General features: G+C 41.8%; 2 protein-coding genes across 5 annotated transcripts in view; one reads left to right on the top strand and one right to left on the bottom strand.

Moving 5' to 3' along the window:
* Positions 1-1,981: 1,981 nt before the first annotated feature.
* Positions 1,982-10,343, bottom strand: LOC139418152 (vacuolar protein sorting-associated protein 26B-like). Of its 3 annotated transcripts, none has more exons than XR_011635279.1 (7): positions 9,307-9,759; positions 8,417-8,573; positions 7,554-7,718; positions 6,052-6,227; positions 5,636-5,778; positions 3,222-4,468; positions 1,982-3,155 (listed from the first exon to the last, which is right to left on the bottom strand). XR_011635279.1 is itself a non-coding variant. In XM_071167383.1 (6 exons), exons 1-6 carry the CDS (start codon positions 9,527-9,529, stop codon positions 4,328-4,330), a joined length of 1,005 nt encoding a protein of 334 aa, XP_071023484.1. In that variant the 5' UTR covers positions 9,530-9,769; the 3' UTR covers positions 1,982-4,327. The 3 variants fall into 3 exon arrangements, 1 of the variants encoding a protein (XP_071023484.1); XR_011635278.1 differs by having other exon boundaries at positions 2,490-3,177; positions 9,307-10,343; XM_071167383.1 differs by having other exon boundaries at positions 1,982-4,468; positions 9,307-9,769.
* Positions 10,344-10,421: 78 nt separating this feature from the next.
* Positions 10,422-23,502, top strand: part of LOC139418153 (non-SMC condensin II complex, subunit D3) — a 37,244-nt gene continuing 24,163 nt past the window's right edge. The window contains exons 1-8 of one of the 2 annotated variants that reach the window (XM_071167384.1): positions 10,422-10,495; positions 19,885-20,051; positions 20,887-21,049; positions 21,211-21,377; positions 21,510-21,674; positions 21,790-21,851; positions 21,953-22,040; positions 22,165-22,298. In XM_071167384.1, coding sequence (XP_071023485.1) covers positions 10,444-10,495; positions 19,885-20,051; positions 20,887-21,049; positions 21,211-21,377; positions 21,510-21,674; positions 21,790-21,851; positions 21,953-22,040; positions 22,165-22,298 — 998 coding nt within the window. In that variant the 5' untranslated portion in view covers positions 10,422-10,443. Of the gene's footprint in view, positions 10,496-19,884; positions 20,052-20,886; positions 21,050-21,210; positions 21,378-21,509; positions 21,675-21,789; positions 21,852-21,952; positions 22,041-22,164; positions 22,299-23,502 lie in introns of those variants that run through there. The other variant, XM_071167385.1, reaches the window with a different exon arrangement.

Genomic DNA, 23,502 nt, shown 5'->3' on the forward strand with positions numbered 1-23,502 from the left:
GCTCTGGACAACTGACCTCTGCCTGCCCTTGACCTGTCATTTGCCTGCCCCCCTGTTTCTGTAATAAACTTTTGCTACTTCGAAACTGTCTGCATCTGGGTCTTCTCCTGAGCCTTGATATACAGCTTTGTCTGTATACTAACATTCCCTTTCACAACTGGGATAGTACCTTATAGCTTGCTATGAAAGATGAATTACATTTATGTTAGATCCAAATACACATTTCTGTAAATATACTTAAGGCTACAGTGTAGGATTGGGACATCCATTTGTCTCTCATAAATGAAGGATATATAGTCATACATTTTTGAAAAATACAAATCAGGAGCTTGTTTTACTCAATTGATTGTAAACAATACCATTGCAAACAATATACAGTCGTGGCCAAAAGTTTTGAGAATAACAAATATAAATTTTCACAAAGTCTGCTGCCTCAGTTTGTATGATGTCAATTTGCATATACTTCAGAATGTTATGAAGAGTGATCAAATTAATTGCAATTAATTGCAAAGTCCCTCTTTGCCATACAAATGAGCTGAATCCCCAAAAAACATTTCCACTGCATTTCAGCCCTGCCACAAAAGGACCAGCTGACATGTCAGTGATTCTCTCGTTAACACAGGTGTGAGTGTTGACGAGGACAGGGCTTGAGAGCACTCTGTCATACTGATTGAGTTCGAATAACAGACTGGAAGCTTCAAAAGGAGGGTGGTGCTTGGAATCATTGTTTAACACAAAAAAAGGCTTCACAGGCAAGGATATTGCTGCCAGTAAGATTGCACCTAAATCAACCATTTATCAGATCATCAAGAACTTCAAGGAGAGCGGTTCAATTGTTGCGAAGAAGGCTTCAGGGCGCCCAAGAAAGTCCAGGCAGTGCCAGGACCGTCTCCTAAAGTTGATTCAGCTGTGGGATCAGGGCAACACCAGTACAGCGTTTGCTCAGGAATGGCTGCAGGCAGGTGAGTGCATCTGCACGCACAGTGAGGCAAACACTTTTGGAGGATGGCCTGGAGTCAAGAAAGGCAGCAAAGAAGCCACTTCTCTCCAGGAAAAACATCAGGGACAGACTGATATTCTGCAAAAGGTACAGGGATTGGACTGCTGAGGACTGGGGTAAAGTAATTTTCTCTGATGAATCCCCTTTCCGATTGTTTGGGGCATCTGGAAAAAAGCTTGTCCGGGGAAGACAAGATGAGCGCTACCATCAGTCCTGTGCCATGCCAACAGTAAAACATCCTGAGATCATTCATGTGTGGGGTTGCTTCTCAGCCAAGGGAGTGGGCTCACTCACAATTTTGCCTAAGAACACAGCCATGAATAAAGAATGGTACATACACATCCTCCGAGAGCAACTTCTCCCAACCATCCAGGAACAGTTTGGCGATGAACAATGCCTTTTCCAGCATGATGGAGCACCTTGCCATAAGGCAAAAGTGATAACTAAGTGGCTTGGGGAACAAAACATCGATATTTTGGGTCCATGGCCAGGAAACTCCCCAGACCTTAATCCCATTGAGAACTTGTGGTCAATCCTCAAGAGGTGGGTAGACAAACAAAACCCCACAAATTCTGACAAACTCCAAGCATTGATTATGCAAGAAAGGGCTGCCATCCGTCAGGATGTGGCCCAGAAGTTAATTGATAGCATGCCAGGGCGGATTGCAGAGGTCTTGAAAAAGAAAGGTCAACACTGCAAATATTGACTCTTTGCATCAACTTCATGTAATTGTCAATAAAAGCCTTTGACACTTATGAAATGCTTGTAATTATACTTCAGTATTCCATAGTAACATCTGACAAAAATATCTAAAGACACTGAAGCAGCAAACTTTGGAAATTAATATTTGTCATTCTCAAAACTTTTGGCCATGACTGTATAGCTTCAAACCGGTCAGTCCTTGCATCTGGAGCGCTGACTATGTGGTGTAATATTTTCCCATCCCTCAGCTGTATGTTCAAATAAGTGGCAGGATGGACATTTTTTGTATTTATTTTTATTTGCAGACTGTAGTTTTAAAGGTTTGTATGATATCTTTATGTTGATATTTATGTTTGATTTATGTACCTTTCTTTTGAGTCATTTTGAATTAAATCCATCATTCTCTAATATGTTTAAGAACCTTTGTTTAGCATTAATAAAGCATAACATGGCTGCATGGGCTTTATATTAATGCGACTCTATGCAGCCAATAACAATATTGGGGTTGCAGGTATAATGCCAGGAACCTTTTGTGGATTTGACAGCTCTAACCCAGTTCCACCCCCAACACTGTCAAAACAACAGCAATGTGGGAGTCGGCTAGTTCAATCTGAATTAATCTAGCCCAAAGTCTAGTTAAAGGCCATAATAAAGTGCCTTCGGAAAGTATTCAGATCCCTTCACTTTTCCAGATTTTGTTACGTTAAAGCCTTATTCTAAAATTGAATAAAGTTTTTTCCCCTCATCAATCTATACACAATACCGCATAATGACAAAGCAAAAACTGTTTTTTAGAAATGTTTGCAAATTTATTTACTTTTGACACATTCTCTGTTTCTTCAAATTATTTCCAATCAAAATTACACTGAGCCCTACAGTGAAGGCACAATTTACGAGGACTTCAGTGCATTCAGACCGGAAGTCATGTGCCTGGTGTAAAATGGTTGGAGATGACAGGAAAAACAAGCGGTGAGGTTGTTTCTAGAATTTAACTAGAGCCATTAAGCAATTAACCCTTAGGCAGAAAGTTATCCAATGCTGGCAATGTCTTCTAGGTACTTTTCAAACCAATTACTGACAGAAAACAGACTGATTTCACATAATTTGGATCTAGTGCAAATAAAAATGAATGGTTTAAATTTCTTATTTCTGGTTCATAGGTTGGAAAGTTTACACCAAAACCTTTCACACAAATGAGCAGCAGTGGCAGTGGGTAAGTTAGTTTTGAGTGGGTGGAGACTTCAGTAGGAGCAATGGAATGGTCTAAAATGAGAAGAACCGGCATGGTATACTGATGGTTTCTCAGAACTGATGGCTTCTACGGTAAGGTGGAGTACATTTTATCTCAGCCTAACCCTTTTCCTAACCTTAACCTAATTATCCTAACATGCTACATTAATTATCCTAACCTGCTACATTAATTATCCTAACCTGCTACTTTAATTCTCCTAACCTGCTACTTTAATTCTCCTAACCTGCTACGTTAATTCTTCTTATCTGCCATGTTAATTCTCCTAACCTGCTACATTAATTCTCCCTCAAGCCACAACCGTGAAAGCCATTAGTTCCAAAAAACTATCAGTGTCACCACACTTGGGCCATGCAAAACGAACTTGGCCAATGTTAATGGACATAAGCCACCTGGCTTACATTTCTAACAGATAGATGAACCCAGAACATGTATAATGCTACTAAAAGATCAAATACATAAAAAAAGATTATGTTAAAGAATAAAACATTGCTGTTTACATCTACTGATAATGACACAAAGCTTGAAATGGAATGTTTTTTTTTTTATGATGGAATGGAATGCAATGCTGATAGTTGATGTCATTTTCCCAAAATGTTCCCTATTTGCATGACATTTCGCACGATAAAAAAACATTTAGCATATTCTCTGATTCTAAAGCCACGTTTATACCTGCCGCTAACATGTGTCCAGTGTCCACATACAGTGGACGGATGAGACACACATTTTTGTGTCGACGGAACAGACCTTGATCAGATAGTGATTTGATAATCTTGATCGGATGACGACCACATGTTAATGCAAGGTGTAAACAGGACTTAAGAGGTCTTGCATGTCCATTGAGTCCAACTGCCAAAGACAAGTATTCATTAAGAGATGCCTAAAGGAAGCTATGTCAACAGCAGCTGTTTTCACCATTGTTTCGAGTTAAGAAATCACTATTTCAAAGAAAATAAAAAAGCATATTATGCTAATCAATACGGCAGAAAAACTTTGCTAAAAGTTAATTAAATATACCACGAGGATGCCTTATTTCTTTAAACATTAAATTTGTCATCCCTTTTCAACTGCAGTTGTTGTAGAAAGTGCCATCAGTGTTTGTGGTGAGATGGCGATGTTGAAATGGGTGAGGGTAGAAATATATGCCTAAGATGGCTGATGTTCACATATTGAACATCAACTCACACATGCTCTCATTCAAAGATGCTCTGACAAACACACACACATTCATAGATGCAGTGAAAAAACACATACATTCTTTTTCACATTCATAGATTCACAGAAATGTACACTACATCGCACACGCACACACACTGTACATGCACACAGACACACACACCTGTACAAAGCGATGGAGTGTAGGCTATTCTGGAGTTTTACTGTTCCTGTTCCTTAGCCTGGGCCTGAGCAAGGGCTTTCTCTGCACTGGATGAGCCCTCGAAGCGTTGTGAGGCGATGGCTGCTTGGTGGGACATGCTCTTTTTCACCATGTCCCCCTTCCTCCACAGAGTGATTTCCTAGAACAAGGCAATAAAACAGAATGAAACGGGGAGAGACTACCTGGACTTGTCCAATAAGAACGTCCATTTTTATTTCCCGTTGTGATAATGAACACATCCCAGTTTAACTACTGCACTCACCAACACACAGCCTACTATACTCGACCTTGTCTCAGGATGGTAAGTTGGTGATTGAAGATATCCCTCTAGTGGTGTGGGGGCTGTGCTTTGGCAAAGTGGGTGGGGTTATATCCTGCCTGTTTGGCCCTGTCCGGGGGTATCATCGGATGGGGCTCCTGACCCGTCCCCCCTGTGTCTCCTGACCCGTCCTGTCTCAGCCTCCAGTATTTATGCTGCAGTAGTTTGTGTCGGGGGGCTAGGGTCAGTCTGTTATATCTGGAGAATTTCTCCTGTCTTATCCGGTGTCCTGTGTGCATTTTAGGATGCTCTCTCTAATTCTCTCTTTCTTTCTTTCTCTCTCTCTCTCTCTCTTTCGGAGTACCGGAGCCCTAGGACCATGCCTCAGGACTACCTGGCATGATGACTCCTAGTTGTCCCCAGTCCACCTGGCCGTGCTGCTGCTCCAGTTTCAACTGTTCTGTCTGTGGCTATGGAACCCTGACCTGTTCACTGTGATTACTATTATTTGACCATGCTGGTAATTTATGAACATTTGAACATCTTAGCCATGTTGTTATAATCTCCACCCGGCACAGCCAGAAGAGGACTGGCCACCCCTCATAGCCTGGTTCCTCTCTAGGTTTCCTTTCTAGGGAGTTTTTCCTAGCCACCGTGCTTCTACACCTGCATTGCTTGTTGTTTGGGGATTTAGGCTGGGTTTCTGTACAGCACTTTGATATATCAGCTGATGTAAAAAGGGCTATATAAATACATTTGATTTGGTGTACACCTCATGTTACAATTTGCTATGGTGTGATACAGGTATGATAGGACCTCTATTTGATGTCCTTTCTTTACATCCCAATACAAATAAATGTTTTGTTACAGCCTACTGTTACACAGCACCCATACACAGAGTTGAAATGAACAATGTGCTGACCTTGACATGAACCACAAATTTGTCACCAATCAGATCAAATAGAACAACAGCAGCTACCTGCCTGCCATTCTATCTCTATTGTGTGTTTACTGTTTATACTGTCTCTACTATGTATCTGCATGTACCTGCTGTTTGAAGTAACGCCTCTCCTCCTCATCTATGAGTACTAGGTTGAGGTAGTACCGCACAGAGTACTTCTTGTTGATGTCCCTCATTGTAGGAGACATCTCATAGCCAGCCAGAAATAGTCGGATAGGGATGGACTCGCCTGAAAGACAAAAGCCATACTATTAAAGTGATAGTTCACTGTAAAATATATGTTTTTTGTCAGACGTTTTCAATCCAAGTCCCATGCCCATTGTTTGTGTAAATCCAGCATGGAGGCTGGTAAAAGGAGAATCCGCAGGATGTGCTCATTGTAATGGCTGGAATAAAGTCAACGGAAAACTATCAAACATACAGTTCCATTCCAGCCATTAGAATGAGCCCTTCCTCTGGTTTCTCCTTCCACCAGCCTCCACTGGTTGTCGGTGCCACTTACCTCTCACTGGTGCTCCGTCCATAATCTCATACTTGGCTATGGTGTCATTCTCATGGTACACATTTGGGCCCGTGCCTGTCGATTCTCGCTTGATGATGTCAATCTCCATGTGTCTGATCTTGAGCCGTACCAAGAGGAAGTAAATCTTTCCCACGATTACATCTTTTAGGTGGTATCTGCATTAAAGGGACAGTTCACAGTTAAAGGGACTGTTTAAATGGCATATTTAGGTTATGGTTTCCTTACCTTGAAAGCAGTCTATGGACAAGGAGAGACCGAAATCCACACTTTGGTTTTGATTAACTATCCACTTCCATCCAATGCTAATAAACAGTAATGACAGAAGTTGTCATAACAAGTAATTGACAATGTTTCACTCGCCTCAAACTGATCAGTGTTTAATTTGCGACAAAAGCTACTTCAAATGTCCTATTACATTCAGATGTTTTTTCCTCAAAAATCATACGATACAGCACTATCAACAAGGCAGATCCTACAGGCCATAATTTTGTGCCACAAAAAGGGAAAATTTAAATTGGCTCAGAACAGGGAAGCACGGCTGGCCCTTGGATGTACACAGAGAGCTAACATAAATATATATATTTTTAGATATATTTTATTTAACCTTTATTTAACTAAGCAAGTCAGTTAAGAACAAATTCTTATTTACAATGACAGCCTACCCGGCCAAACCAGGACGACGCTGGGACAATTGTGCACCACCCTATGGGACTCCCAATCACGGCCGGATGTGATACAGCCTGGATTCGAACCAGGGACTGTAGTGACGCTTCTTGCACTGAGATGCAGTGCCTTAGACCACTTGCGAGCCCCAAAAAATGTTTATGTTGAATGCACCGAGCTGTCTGTTTGAACTACTTGCGCACAGCTCGAACACCCATGCATACCCCACAAGACATGCCACAAGAGGTCTCTTCACAGTCCCCAAGTCCAGAACAGACTATGGGAGGCACACAGTACTACATAGAACCATGACTACATGGAACTCTATTCCACATCAAGTAACTGATGCAAGCAGTAAAATTAGATATAAAAAACAGATAAAAATACACCTTATGGAACAGCCGGGACTGTGAAGCAACACAAACACAGACACATGCATACACACACATATTAACATATGTTAATTAACATATGCACTATACACACACGTACACTGGGATTTTGTATTATAGATATGTGGTAGTGGTGGAGTAGGGGCCTGAGGGCACAGTGTGCTGTGAAATCTGTGAATGTATAGTAATGTTTGTAAAATTGTATAACTGCCTTCATTTTGCTGGACCCCAGGAAGAGTAGCTGCTGCCTTGGTAGCAGCTAATGGGGATCCATAATAAATACAAATATAAACATGCTATTAGCATAGGAGTTTAGGGAAGTTGAACCAGGGAGACTTAAGTTTGACTTCCCTAATGCTCTGCTATCTCATCATTCAAAAACATGATTTTTTTTCCAAATATGATAAACCATGGTAACAGTCATACTTGGACTTGTTGTACTCAAACTCAATGTGTAGACAGTCTTCGATTCCCACTTCCATCTTGATCGACGAGTTGAGTTCTGGGTATGTGCTGAGCGTGTGCACGACAATGTCCATCTCTTTACTGATGTCGTTCAGTCTCCGGCTTACCGTTGCCCTCAGAAAGTAGCTGAAATATAAAAGAGAAGAGGCAGAAAATCAACTAATCTACTTAATGGGTATAAATGCATGATGCACAAAGAACAATTCAGAAAGTCTCCAATAGGAGTCACATTCTACCCATAAAAACCACAAATAGTTGGTGAGACACAGTAGAAATCAGGTGAAGTCTGTGCTTTGATATAACTGTATTTGCATTTCACTCTACAGACAAATGATACTCTCATGTTAACATATTTGACATATGTACAGAAGTTAAGCTACTGTAGATATACACTGTACTGGAGACATCAGAAATGGCAATTCTCTAGACTGGGCTCCAGTCTATCTCTATTTTCAGATTCTATTATTTCTGTTTCTATTTCCTTGTTTTGCCAAGGCAACAATTCTGTTTTGTTGACTGCAGAACTCTTTAAATGGCACTCTAGAGGTCCCTTCTTTTGGACAAAGGCATTTTTATCACAGACAATCAGCTTTACAATGCTTAAAATTATTACATTTAACTAAATGGCCTAGAATCACATGCAATCCATTGACAATTCCCCATTACCAAAGACAACAACTAGAATGCACTATTATTAGGCGAATGAAATAACAGTGAAATCGCATTTAGTGATGGAACTCAAATTGTGTGTGAGGGTAATTGATTTTGACCTATAATGTTGTACAAATGGTTCATGCATGGATTGTTGCCAGATACTTGCTTACCGTAATTTGACATTCTGGCCTGTGTAGGACTCGTATGGTTTCTCCACGTGTGTAAACTCAAAGTCAAAGGTCTGGGACTGCGTTAGCTCTCCCGGTCTGGCCAAGTCTTTAACCAGAGACACAAACTCATGGTGGTTCCCCCTGTCGTAGTAAAGCTCTGACAAGAGAGAAATAGTTGTTAGAGTCACCAGTTTTCAATGGTGAAAAATAATCTAGAAGAGTTTACAGATTACTTTCTATCCCTTTAAAAGGTGCTACAAATGACAACTGGTTACTGCATCTTACAACTGTGTATTAACGTTTATTACAATGTAACTATAAAGGACCTATGCTATAGGCCACATTTATGTTCAAGTGTAACTGACAGGTGAAGTTAGTATCATGATTCTCACACATCTCTAAACTTCTGACCAGGCAGATAACTAATCTACTGTAGGAGAGTTTCTGTGGCACAATAGTGCTTCTGTTTATCACTTATATCACAGCCAACCACAGGGCACAACGTTTTAACCCGTGCCCATGCAGCGTGCAGTGAATAGACTAATGAGCATGGCATGGCTTAATACGTTCACTCATCGACTAAAACGTTGCATATCAATTGTAACATACTCAAAGCAAACTAAAGACCAGCTGGTGATTACATATATTTCTCTCTCAACGGGCAACACACGTAGCACATACATGTATGTCATATGACTTGGGTCATCGAGCTACAGTTACAACATTGATCAATCAATCAACACAGATAGTTAATTTAATCAGCTTGACAATTCATTAGGATGACAACATCACGAATAGAGACTTCTTAATTGAAGAAAATCCATGTTTTGCCCCATGGATAACTGTGTAGCTTATTAAGTTATTTTGGCAGTGCTGTGTCACAGACTTACCAATCTGCCCAATAAACTCAATTTTGATGCCTTGATGCTCGAGTCTTTTCCCTGGATTCTTAAGTGTTACGTTGACGTTTCCAGATACTGTCTCACCATCATATAACAGAAAATATTTGTCCTTTTTCCCATCCTCAGTCTTATGTTCAACTTTCTTTCTTGTCTCAGCGTCTTTCAAAACGATATCGATTTCTGCACTTTGACCAAAACTAAAGAAACTCATCACTGGACCTTGTTTCGGAGCCTATGCCTTTTTCAACAAGCCTTTGTAGATTTTGCATGTACAACAAAACTCCTACGTTACTGTATTCCAAATGCTTCTTACGAGTGATTTCCTCCGGAATTTAGATTGTGCTGTCTGTCCTATGATACGAAACTAATTGGAGCGATTGTTGAATGTTTCCAATTACAGCAGTATTGCAATGCCCACTGTAGCGTTTCCTTGTTAAATGCGCATGCGTGTAACTGCAGGCTCGGGATCAGTGTAAAGTGTAATTGAATGCAGATATTCTACAGATAGAAATGGCCAAATCATTTTGGATAGCTATAGCCAACTTCACACTGACACCATATCAGATCACAGAGAAATATTGCATTTTTCATTTAAATTCTTGTGACTTTCCTGACCCCCTTGCTCAATGAATTTATTTATTATCCATTATAGCTAGAAGAAAGTAACCACCTACATCAAGAAAAATAATTATATTCTAGATGTGGCAAAATGAAACAATATATAAGCAATAAGGCCCTAGGGGCTGTGGTATTTGGCCAATATACAACGGCAAAGGGATGTTCTTACGTACGACACAATGCGGAGTGCATGTATACAGCCCTTAGCTGTGGTATATTGCCCATATACCACTAACCCCAGAGGTGCCTTATTGCTATTATGAACTGGTTACCAACATAATTAGAGAATAAAAAAATATTGTTTTGTTATATCCGTACCACGGCTGTCAGCCAATCAGCATTCAGGGCTCCCAACCACCCGGTTTATAAAAACATATTTGTCAACCAAAGCTGTCGGCGTCAGATTCTGCGCAATTTCGACGCCACATTTCTGGCGTAAATATAACCGACGATGACGTAGGTCAAGGGCGAGACTGTAGAGGAGTTGGCGGGTTTATTCAAAGAAAGATGGAGTTAATACATGCGCTAGATTTTCTGAAATTGAAAGACGTCTCCGGAGGTAAGTCCTCATTTGAAATTATATGTGTATTTAAGTAGTACGGAAATAATAATTGGCCTGCTTATATTATTGATATTTTAACGAATTTGCCGTGCCAAGTTGCAAGAGAACCGATACTATCTAGCTAGCGTGAACGCCTGACGTAGCGTGTTATGCCTGTTTTTTGCTAGCCAGCTAGCTACTGTTAGGTACTAATATGTTGTGTCACCAACTTCAGTGATGTGAACTTATCTAAAACTTTACCAATACTATTGTGGCAGGTTTTTATCGACTTAGCTAGCTAACGTGACATTGTATTGTTATAAAATGTAACTGTGTTCGTGCAGTTCCAATTGTCACTTGTTAAATTTAAGTTGCCAACTTTACCTGAACATTCCAGAACGTAGGAACAAATGTCAAATTTCGCTGTACTTAACAAAGAAATAGTCAGGGTTTAGCTAATAATTCTCACATTTACCTACAACAATAATGACTTGACAAAGTTTCATCATGACGTAGGCGTAAGAATCGATGTTTGGAATAAAGTAACGTTACAGGCTGACTACACCGCTCGCGTGCGTTGCAAAATAAATGTGGAAATCTATGTTATTCATTATTGCGAGCGTCAGAGTTGCTAAGGGCTAAAATAGAAGTTCTATTTCTGACGCAGATCGTGCTGCAAGTCCTGCCTTTCCCATCTCCTCATTGGTTTATAGAAGCAGGTATTCCCTTGCCATCTCCTCATTGGTTATACCCATGTGGGTGACTGAAAGACAAACAAGGTCAGGTAATGCACCTAATTTTGAAAGTTGCCAATCGTAATATAATGTCGAGAAGGAAAAAGCCTGGAAGGAAGAGATGACTAGAAACAATTTGGTTGACTGTTTTATGTGTGGATTAATTGGCTGCGTAGAGGACCTTGTGCATTTCATATAAATATTGAGTTGTTATTTTACATCACAGGACAAATTAGCTAGCAACCGCAAGCTAGCTAAATATGACAAATTAGCTAGCAAGTAGAGGTCGACCGATTTAATTGGAATGGCCGATTTCAGGTTTTCATAACAATTGGTAATCAGCATTTCTGGACACCAATTATGGCCGATTACATGGCACTCCACGAGGAGACTGCGTGGCAGACTACCTGTTACGTGAGTGCAGGAAGGAGCCATGGTAAGTTGCTAGTTAAGATTAAACTTATCTTATAAAACACAGTCTTCACATAATCACTAGTTAACTACACATGGTTGACGATATTACTAGTTTATCTAGCTTGTCCTGCGTTGCATATAATTGATGCGGTGCCTGTTAATTTATAATTTAATCACAGCCTACTTCACCAAACAGGTAATGATTTAACAAGCGCATTCGTGAAAAAAACACTGTTGCACCAATGTGTACCTAACCATAAACATCAATGCCTTTCTTAAAATCAATACACAAGTATATATTTTTAAACCTGCGTATTTAGTTAATATTGCCTGCTAACGTTAATTTATTTTAACTAGGGAAGTTGTCGCTTCTCTTGCGTTCTGTGCAAGCAGAGTCCGGGTATATGCAGCAGTTTGGGCTGCCTGGCTCGTTGCGAACTGAACTGAAGACAATTTCTTCCTAACAAAGACCAAAATTAATTTGCCAGGATTGTACATAATTATGACATAACATTGAAGGTTGTGCAATGTAACTGCGATATTTAGACTTAGGGATGCCACCCGTTGGATAAAGTACGGAACTGTTCCGTATTTCACTGAGAGAATAAACGTTTTGTTTTCGAAATGATAGTGTCCTGATTTGACCATATTAATGACCTAAGGCTTGTCTTTGTGTGTTATTATATTCTAACTAAGTCTATGATTTGATAGAGCAGTCTCACTGAGCGGTGGAAGGCAGCAGCAGGCTCGTAAGCATTCATTCAAACAGCACTTTCCTGCATTTGCCAGCAGCTCTTTGCTGTGCTTCAAGCATTGCACTGTTTGACTTCAAGCCCGTCGGGCCCTCATACCACCCTCGTGGAGTCTGTTTCTGACCGTTTGAGCAGACACATGCACATTTGTGGCCTGCTGGAGGTCATTTTGCAGGGCTCTGGCAGTGCTCCTCCTGCTCCTCCTTGCACAAAGGCGGAGGTAGCGGTCCTGCTGCTGGGTTGTTGCCCTCCTACGGCCTCCTCCACGTCTCCTGATGTACTGACCTGTCTCCTGGTAGCGCCTCCATGCTCTGGACACTACGCTGACAGACACGGCAAACCTTCTTGCCACAGCTCACATTTATGTACCATCCTGGATGAGCTGCACTACCTGAGCCACTTGTGTGGGTTGTAGACTCCGTCTCATGCTACCACTAGAGTGAAAGCACCGCCAGCATTCAAAAGTGACCAAAACATCAGCCAGGAAGCATAGGAACTGAGAAGTGGTCTGTGGTCACCACCTGCAGAACCACTCCTTTATTGGAGGTGTCTTGCTAATTGCCTAGAATTTCCACCTGTTGTCTATTCCATTTGCACAACAGCATGTGAAATTTATTGTCAATCAGTGTTGCTTCCTAAGTGGACAGTTTTATTTCACAGAAGTGTGATTGACTTGGAAATCAAATCAAATTTATTTATATAGCCCTTCGTACATCAGCTGATATCTCAAAGTGCTGTACAGAAACCCAGCCTAAAACCCCAAACAGCAAGCAATGCAGGTGTAGAAGCACGGTGGCTAGGAAAAACTCCTTTGAAAGGCCGAAACCTAGAGAGGAACCAGGTTATGTGGGGTGGCCAGTCCTCTTCTGGCTGTGCCGGGTGGAGATTATAACAGAACATGGCCAAGATGTTCAAATGTTCATAAATGACCAGCATGGTCAAATAATAGTAAGGCAGAACAGTTGAAACTGGAGCAGCAGCACGGTCAGGTGGACTGGGGACAGCAAGGAGTCATCATGTCGGGGGCGTATGCCTTATGGCTAACGTGGCATGAAAGAAACATGCAGGAACTCAAATCCTTCTGTTCACCTGATTTAGAATTCCTCACAATCAAATGTAGACCGCATTATCTACCAAGAGAATTCTCTTCGATTATAATCACAGCCGTATATATCCCCCCCAAGCAGACACATCGATGGCTCTGAACGAACTTTATTTAACTCTCTGCAAACTGGAAACGATTTATCCGGAGGCTGCATTCATTGTAGCTGGGGATTTTAACAAGGCTAATCTGAAAAAATTTAGGGAGTCTTGTTATCAGCATATCGATTGCGCAACCAGGGGTGGAAAGACCTTAGATCATTGTTACTCTAACTTCCGCGATGCATATAAGGCCCTGCCCCGCCCCCCTTTCGGAAAAGCTGACCACGACTCCATTTTGTTGATCCCTGCCTACAGACAGAAACTAAAACAAGAGGCTCCCACGCTGAGGTCTGTCCAACGCTGGTCCGACCAAGCTGACTTTACACTCCAAGACTGCTTCCATCACGTGGACTGGGACATGTTTCGTATTGCGTCAGACAACAACATTGACGAATACGCTGATTCGGTGTGCGAGTTCATTAGAACGTGCGTTGAAGATGTCGTTCCCATAGCAACGATTAAAACATTCCCTAACCAGAAACCGTGGATTGATGGCAGCATTCGCGTGAAACTGAAAGCGCGAACCACTGCTTTTAATCAGGGCAAGGTGTCTGGTAACATGACCGAATACAAACAGTGCAGCTATTCCCTCCGCAAGGCTATCAAACAAGCTAAGCGTCAGTACAGAGACAAAGTAGAATCTCAATTCAACGGGTCAGACACAAGAGGCATGTGGCAGGGTCTACAGTCAATCACGGATTACAGGAAGAAATCCAGCCCAGTCACGGACCAGGATGTCCTGCTCCCAGGCAGACTAAATAACTTTTTTGCCCGCTTTGAGGACAATACCAGCTGGCCGGTGTGTTTACGGACATATTCAATCAATCCCTATACCAGTCTGCTGTTCCCACATGCTTCAAGAGGGCCACCATTGTTCCTGTTCCCAAGAAAGCTAAGGTAACTGAGCTAAATGACTACCGCCCCGTAGCACTCACTTCCGTCATCATGAAGTGCTTTGAGAGACTAGTCAAGGACCATATCACCTCCACCCTACCTGACACCCTAGACCCACTCCAATTTGCTTACCGCCCAAATAGGTCCACAGACGATGCAATCTCAACCACACTGCACACTGCCCTAACCCATCTGGACAAGAGGAATACCTATGTGAGAACGCTGTTCATTGACTACAGCTCGGCATTCAACACCATAGTACCCTCCAAGCTCGTCATCAAGCTCGAGACCCAGGGTCTCGACCCCGCCCTGTGCAACTGGGTACTAGACTTCCTGACGGGCCGCCCCCAGGTGGTGAGGGTAGGCAACAACATCTCCTCCCCGCTGATCCTCAACACTGGGGCCCCACAAGGGTGCGTTCTGAGCCCTCTCCTGTACTCCCTGTTCACCCACGACTGCGTGGCCACGCACGCCTCCAACTCAATCATCAAGTTTGCGGACGACACAACAGTGGTAGGCTTGATTACCAACAACGACGAGACGGCCTACAGGGAGGAGGTGAGGGCCCTCGGAGTGTGGTGTCAGGAAAATAACCTCACACTCAACGTCAACAAAACTAAGGAGATGATTGTGGACTTCAGGAAACAGCAGAGGGAACACCCCCCTATCCACATCGATGGAACAGTAGTGGAGAGGGTAGCAAGTTTTAAGTTCCTCGGCATACACATCACAGACAAACTGAATTGGTCCACTCACACAGACAGCATTGTGAAGAAGGCGCAGCAGCGCCTCTTCAACCTCAGGAGGCTGAAGAAATTTGGCTTGTCACCAAAAGCACTCACAAACTTCTACAGATGCACAATCGAGAGCATCCTGGCGGGCTGTATCACCGCCTGGTACGGCAACTGCTCCGCCCTCAACCGTAAGGCTCTCCAGAGGGTAGTGAGGTCTGCACAACACATCACCGGGGGCAAACTACCTGCCCTCCAGGACACCTACACCACCCGATGTCACAGGAAGGCCATAAAGATCATCAAGGACATCAACCACCCGAGCCACTGCCTGTTCACCCCGCTATCATCCAGAAGGCGAGGTCAGTACAGGTGCATCAAAGCTGGGACCGAGAGACTGAAAAACAGCTTCTATCTCAAGGCCATCAGACTGTTAAACAGCCACCACTAACATTGAGTGGCTGCTGCCAACACACTGACACTGACTCAACTCCAGCCACTTTAATAATGGGAATTGATGGGAAATGATGTAAATATGTCACTAGCCACTTTAAACAATGCTACCTTATATAATGTTACTTACCCTACATTATTCATCTCATATGCATACGTATATACTGTACTCTATATCATCGACTGTATCCTTATGTAATACATGTATCACTAGCCACTTTAAACTATGCCACTTTGTTTACATACTCATCTCATATGTATATACTGTACTCGATACCATCTACTGTATCTTGCCTATGCTGCTCTGTACATCACTCATTCATATATCCTTATGTACATATTCTTTATCCCCTTACACTGTGTACAAGACAGTAGTTTTGGAATTGTTAGTTAGATTACTTGGTTGGTTATTACTGCATTGTCGGAACTTGAAGCACAAGCATTTCGCTACACTCGCATTAACATCTGCTAACCATGTATGTGACAAATAACATTTGATTTGATGATTTGATTTGATGTCAGATGGTCCTAGGGCTCAGGTCAGTTTAAACTGGAGCAGCAGCACGGCCAGGTGGACTGGGGACAGCAAGGAGTCATCATGTCAGGTAGTCCTGGGGCATGGTCCTAGGGCTCAGGTCCTCTGAGAGAGAAAGAAAGAGAGAATTAGAGAACGCACACTTAGATTCACAATGGGACACCGAATAGGACAGGAGAAGTACTCCAGATATAACAAACTGACCCCAGCCCCCCCGACACATAAACTACTGCAGCATAAATACTGGAGGCTGAAACAGGAGGGGTCAGGAGACACTGTGGCCCCATCCGAGGACACCCCCGGACAGGGCCAAACAGGAAGGATATAACCCCACCCACTTTGCCAAAGCACAGCCCCCCACACCACTAGAGGGATATCTTCAATCACCAACTTACCATCCTGAGACAAGGCTGAGTATAGCCCACAAAGATCTCCGCCACGGCACAACCCAAGGGGGGGCGCCAACCCAGACAGGATGACCACATCAGTGAATCAACCCACTCAGGTGACGCACCCCCTCCAGGGACGGCATGAGAGAGCCCCAGTAAGCCAGTGACTCATCCCCTGTAATAGGGTTAGAGGCAGAGAATCCCAGTGGAAAGAGGGGAACCGGCCAGGCAGAGACAGCAAGGGCGGTTCGTTGCTCCAGAGCCTTTCCGGTCACCTTCCCACTCCTGGGCCAGACTACACTCAATCATATGACCCACTGAAGAGATGAGTCTTCAGTAAAGACTTAAAGGTTGAGACCGAGTTTGCGTCTCTGACATGGGTAGGCAGACCGTTCCATAAAAATGGAGCTCTATAGGAGAAAGCCCTGCCTCCAGCTGTTTGCTTAGAAATTCTAGGGACAATTAGGAGTCCTGCGTCTTGTGACCGTAGCGTACGTATGTGCAGGACCAAATCAGAGAGATAGGTAGGAGCAAGCCCATGTAATGCTTTGTAGGTTAGCCGTAAAACCTTGAAATCAGCCCTTGCTTTGACAGGGAGCCAGTGTAGAGAGGCTAGCACTGGAGTAATATGATCAAATTTGTGGGTTCTAGTCAGGATTCTAGCAGCCGTATTTAGCACTAACTGAAGTTTATTTAGTGCTTTATCCGGGTAGCCGGAAAGTAGAGCATTGCAGTAGTCTAACCTAGAAGTGACAAAAGCGTGGATACATTTCTCTGCATCTTTTTTGGACAGAAAGTTTCTGATTTTTGCAATGTTACGTAGATGGAAAAAAGCTGTCCTTGAAATGGTCTTGATATGTTCTTCAAAAGAGAGATCAGGGTCCAGAGTAACGCCGAGGTCCTTCACAGTTTTATTTGAGACGACTGTACAACCATTAAGATTAAGATTAATTGTCAGATTCAACAGAAGATCTCTTTGTTTCTTGGGACCTAGAACAAGCATCTGTGTTTTGTCCGAGTTTAAAAGTAGAAAGTTTGCAGCCATCCACTTCCTTATGTCTGAAACACATGCTTCTAGCAAGGGCAATTTTGGGGCTTCACCATGTTTCATTGAAATGTACAGCTGTGTGTCATCCGCATAGCAGTGAAAGTTAACATTATGTTTTCGAATAACATCCCCAAGAGGTAAAATATATAGTGAAAACAATAGTGGTCCTAAAACGGAACCTTGAGGAACACCGAAATTTACAGTTGATTTGTCAGAGGACAAACCATTCACAGAGACAAACTGATATCTTTCCGACAGATAAGATCTAAACCAGGCCAGAACTTGTCCGTGTAGACCAATTTGGGTTTCCAATCTCTCCAAAAGAATGTGGTGATCAATGGTATCAAAAGCAGCACTAAGGTCTAGGAGCATGAGGAAAGATGCAGAGCCTCGGTCCGATGCCATTACCACCTTCACAAGTGCCGTCTCAGTGCTATGATGGGGTCTAAAACCAGACTGAAGCATTTCGTATACATTGTTTGTCTTCAGGAAGGCAGTGAGTTGCTGCGCAACAGCCTTTTCTAAAATTTGAGAGGAATGGAAGATTCGATATAGGCCTATTAGTTTTTTATATTTTCTGGGTCAAGGTTTGGCTTTTTCAAGAGGTTTTATTACTGCCACTTTTAGTGAGTTTGGTACACATCCGGTGGATAGAGAGCCGTTTATTATGTTCAACATAGGAGAGCCAAGCACAGGAAGCAGCTCTTTCAGTAGTTTAGTTGGAATAGGGTCCAGTATGCAGCTTGAAGGTTTAGAGGCCATGATTATTTTCATCATTGTGTCAAGAGATATAGTACTAAAACACTTGAGCGTCTCTCTTGATCCTAGGTCCTGGCAGAGTTGTGCAGACTCAGGACAACTGAGCATTGAAGGAATACGCAGATTTAAAGAGGAGTCCGTAATTTGCTTTCTAATAATCATAATCTTTTCCTCAAAGAAGTTCATGAATTTATCACTGCTAAAGTGAAAGTCATCCTCTCTTGGGGAATGCTGCTTTTTAGTTAGCTTTGCGACAGTATCAAAAAGGAATTTCGGATTGTTCTTATTTTCCTCAAATAAGTTAGAAAAATAAGATGATCGAGCAGCAGTAAGGGTTCTTCGGTATTGCACAGTACTGTCTTTCCAAGCTAGTCGGAAGACTTCCAGTTTGGTGTGGCGCCATTTCCGTTCCAATTTTCTGGAAGCTTGCTTCAGAGCTCGGGTATTTTCTGTGTACCAGGGAGCTAGTTTCTTATGAGAAATGTTTTTAATTTTTAGGGGTGCAACTGCATCTAGGGTATTGCGCAAGGTTAAATTGAGTTCCTCAGTTAGGTGGTTAACTGATTTTTGTCCTCTGGCGTCCTTGGGTAGACTGAGGGAATCTGGAAGGACATCAAGGAATCTTTGTGTTGTCTGTGAATTTATAGCACGACTTTTGATGTTCCTTGGTTGGGGTCTGAGCAGATTATTTGTTGCAATTGCAAACGTAATAAAATGGTGGTCCGATAGTCCAGGATTATGAGGAAAAACATTAAGATCCACAACATTTATTCCATGGGACAAAACTAGGTCCAGCGTATGACTGTGACAGTGTGTAACAGTGAGTTACATTGTGTTGTTTAAGTGTTCCCTTTATTTTTTTGAGCAGTGTCTATAAATATTTTTTTAGGGTTTGCGTAATATAATGAATTTGAAATTATTTACACTTACTTTTTATACTTAAGTATATTTAAAACCAAGTATTTTATGACTTGCTCAAGTAGTATTTTACTGTCTGACTTTTACATTTTCTATTAAGGCATCTTTACTTTTACTCAAGTATGACAATTTAGGTACTTTTTCCACCACTGCATCCTATGATCTGTGGACTGTACATGATACAGACATCTTGGTGTCATCATTGTTAGAGGTCGACCGATTATATTTTTTTCGATATTGATTATTGGAGGACCAAAAAAGCCGATAACGATTAATTGGCCGATTTTATATAAAAATTACAAAACTTATTTTTTTTTATTTGTAATAATGACAATTACAACAATACTGAAGTTCCTATGTGAGTATTCCTACAATACTGAATACCATTGTTCTGTCAATTCTCACATAGGAACTTCAATCTGAGATGCCAAAAATATTTTCCGCTCCAGCTGGCAAGGAATTGACCTATGATAGCTAGCTGATTTATTATCATGTCAAGTCAGTCTTGCATTCATTGTTCAGAGTTTGGGATCAAGTAAGGAGTTGAAACTAATATTCATTGGTGTTTTTTGTGCAGGTTGGGTTGATGCTGTGTGGGATTTTGAATTCACTGAAACTGAACCACTGGATGCTGCCATTGTCATAAAAAATGGATCCAAGGAATTCAAAACGTTGTACAGTCACCTGCTACCCTATATGACTGACACTGCGGTGTCCCCTTTAGGAACTGATGGCGCATCACAAGTAAGAACTGTTTTAGTAAAGAGTTTAGCTTGAAAATTGAATGGTCTTTTCTGTTTGGCTGTCCTTAACCTCAAGTACTTGTAGCATACCCTTTTTAAAGCTGGAATTGTAATGTTGAAACTGCCAGGTCCGTTTAGGATATTACAATAACAAAGAAGTTAATGCCACCAACACTGACACATTGCACGTGCGAAAGAACATCAGAATATGACGTGCGTCGGTAAATGTGGTACATATTCTGATGTTCTTTCGCACGTGCAATGATGTGTCAGTGTTGGTTGCATTGACTTCTTTGTTATTGTAATATCCTAAACGGACCTGTCAGTTTCAACATTACAATTCCAGCTTTAAAAAGGGTATGCTACAAGTACTTGAGGTTAAGGACAGCCAAACAGAAAAGACCATGCTCAGTTTCATCCACAAAAAAAATAACAAAGGTGCTGGAGTGGACAGTAGAGCTGTTTCCTCTCGTGTGAATTTCATCTTGAAATGCATGTTTTTTTTTTTCTATCAACTTCATACTGGTCTTGTGGTTAGTTAACAAATCAGGAGTGTGTAATACCATGTCTTATGTTTAGTATGAAAATAAGAGACCTGTGGCGGACAGTGTTTGGGGTCTTCCTGGGGCATACATCTACATTATAATAAAAAATTGTGCAGTGGAGGCCATGATTTAGAAGCAGCGTTGCGCCACTGCTACATGCATATAGGGGAAACGCTGAATAATTTACAGATAGGTTTGACTAGAAAGTTGGGAACCTTTCTGTTACAGAGAAGCAATCCATAGAATGTACTCTGATTTATCATTCCCTTGATTCCGTGATTATATTTTTAGAGTGTCTGGACAGTGTTCGGTGACAATGGGGTCTCTGTCAAGTCACTTGTGGCGGTGCTGTCGTACTTTGTCTTGGGAGGGAAGTCCAAAACAGCCAGCGTTCAGCAAAGGCTAAGCGCTCTACAGGCATCCTCCCTCTACTTACTGCTACTGGGAATCCCAGGTATTTTCTGTACTGTACTAAGTAAAATTCTGAAGCAAGTTTGATTAGGACTTCTAATGTGGATGGGTGAAAATAATTTCCTTTGGGCTGGATGTTACCCTGTGAATGTGTGTTTACTCTGGTTTGTCTCTTGGTCTTGCCTTTCTGTCTGTCTTCCACAGGTAGTGTGGTCAACAAAATGTTCCACCAAATCCTCTTCGACACTTGCTTGAACACCGTGAGCAACTGTTGGCCCCAGAGCTTAGTCAAGAAGCGCAAGAAAGACACTTTGAAGAGCTCTCAGGCTGACGGCAAAAGGTCCAAACCACACAGGAAAGACAATGATGAGGTTTGTCACAGATATACTGGAAATACTACATTGCCTTTATGTCTGATCAAATCTCAATGATCTTTTAATTTTGCCAAGGCTACTCACCTTGTTCATTCTAATAGTGTTTTTGTCTTGTCTCTCACTCAACAGATGGACGTAGATGAGGATGAGGAACAAGACGAGGAGGTCCATTTGTCTCCACAGGACCTCCTAAAAATCAGAGAGGGAGTCGTCCTCCTGGTGAAAAGCCTCCTCCGGCTCCTCCTCAAATTTCCGTTGAAGGATGAGCCACAGAGTGCAGACAACTGTGTACAGGTAATTCTGGACAGTGCCAGTATCTATCTATAGGCTAGGTGATTTTGACCTCGTTGTCCATTAAAATGTTGAGCAGTTACACCATTAAAAGCTGGATCTTCTTTGTCAACTTTAGATGTTTGCCAAGCTGACTAACTTTGAGCCTGTTATTGGAGAATTGAGCTTTGGTGCTGGACAGTAAGTACACAGACATACATACACTTCATTATCCTTTGTGAACTTCAATATTTTCATTTTTTTTATATATATATTTTTTAATTGAATTGATCTGTGCCCAGGGATATCGATGACATGAGGACAATGCCTGAGTTGGCCTATTACGGATTGTGGTTGCTCTGCTCTTCAAATCATGGGGATGAGAAAGTGGTATTGAGGAAAATAAATACATACATACATACACATCTTCCTTGGTCAAAACATTACTACAGACTTACTATCGTAATGAGTTTAAGCTCTGGTTCTTTGTTGTTGAATTGACTTGTCTCTCCAGTCTCTGCGCCGGGTTTTCCACAGAGTCCTCTATGTGATCCTCATGATGAGCAAAGGGGAAAGTGGCAAGCCCTCCCTCATGATGGCCACCCAAGCTGTCCTCGCTGCCCGGGATCAGGCCATTGGCTTTGTCAGGTAAGGAATGGCAATACACAACGTGAATCAATAAACAAGCTTCCTCTCTTTCACTCCATGTCCATCTGGAATGATCAGGAAACAGGAGGATATGTCCAAAAAACAATTTGTCACATGCTTCATAAACAACACGTGTAGACTAGTGTTTTGATTTTGATACCAAGTTTAGTATCACAAAATTCGGAACCATCACAATACCAAAATGACATCGGGGGGCATATTAGCCGTAGTCACAGAATGGCACTTGATCCAGACAGATCTTTTTAGTTCAATATCATTACATTTGATATTTTAATGTATGCATTATATAATCATACAATCAATTTGACATACAATCAAAAAAAATGTACTACATAATGGTAATCATCAGGACAGGCTAGAGCTAGCAATGAGTAAGTGGAGCAGGCTGTGAGGAGGCTGTGTTCTCGCGCTATAATTATTGGGACATCGGCTGCACTGAGACTTTATCCTCTCTCAAGCAGTAGACACATTTGACAGAAGTACAGAAAGTTTTTTTAAATGTAGTACAGACCCATTTTCCCGTTTGGCCTTGCGAATGTTAACCTGTTTAAAGGCCTTATTCACATCGGTTAATAAGGCTGATGGAACAGATTGTTCGGAACAGCTGGTGCTATCATGCATGGTTCAGTTTTTTTTTTTTTTTTTTGTTTTTTTTTTACAACTTTTTTATATATTAGAACATTCAATTTATTTTGTCTTTCAAAGCATTTCATGGCTATCGGTGTGAGTGCTACCATGGAATAGTCATTTATATATACACACGTGTGTCTGTGTATATACATACTAGAGGTCGGCCGATTTAATCGGAATGACCGATTTTTTTAATTAGGGCCGATTTCAAGTTTTCATAACAATCGGAAATCTATTTTTGGACACCGATTTTGGAAGATTTAAAAAAAATATATATATTTTTTAAATTACACACCTTTTATATTTAATCTTTATTTAACTAGGCAAGTCAGTTAAGAACACATTCTTATTTTCAATGACAGCCAAGGAACGGTGGGTTAACTGCCTTGTTCAGGGGCAGAACAACAGATTTTCACCATGTCAGCTCAGGGGATGCAATTTTGCAACCTTACAGTTAACTAGTCCAACGCTCTAACCACCTGATTACATTGCACTGCACGAGGAGCCTGCCTGTTACGCGAATGCAGTAAGAAGCCACGGTAACCATAATTTG

The sequence above is a fragment of the Oncorhynchus clarkii genome, chromosome 10 (assembly GCF_045791955.1).
Source record: "Oncorhynchus clarkii lewisi isolate Uvic-CL-2024 chromosome 10, UVic_Ocla_1.0, whole genome shotgun sequence".
Taxonomy (NCBI): Eukaryota; Metazoa; Chordata; class Actinopteri; order Salmoniformes; family Salmonidae; genus Oncorhynchus; species Oncorhynchus clarkii.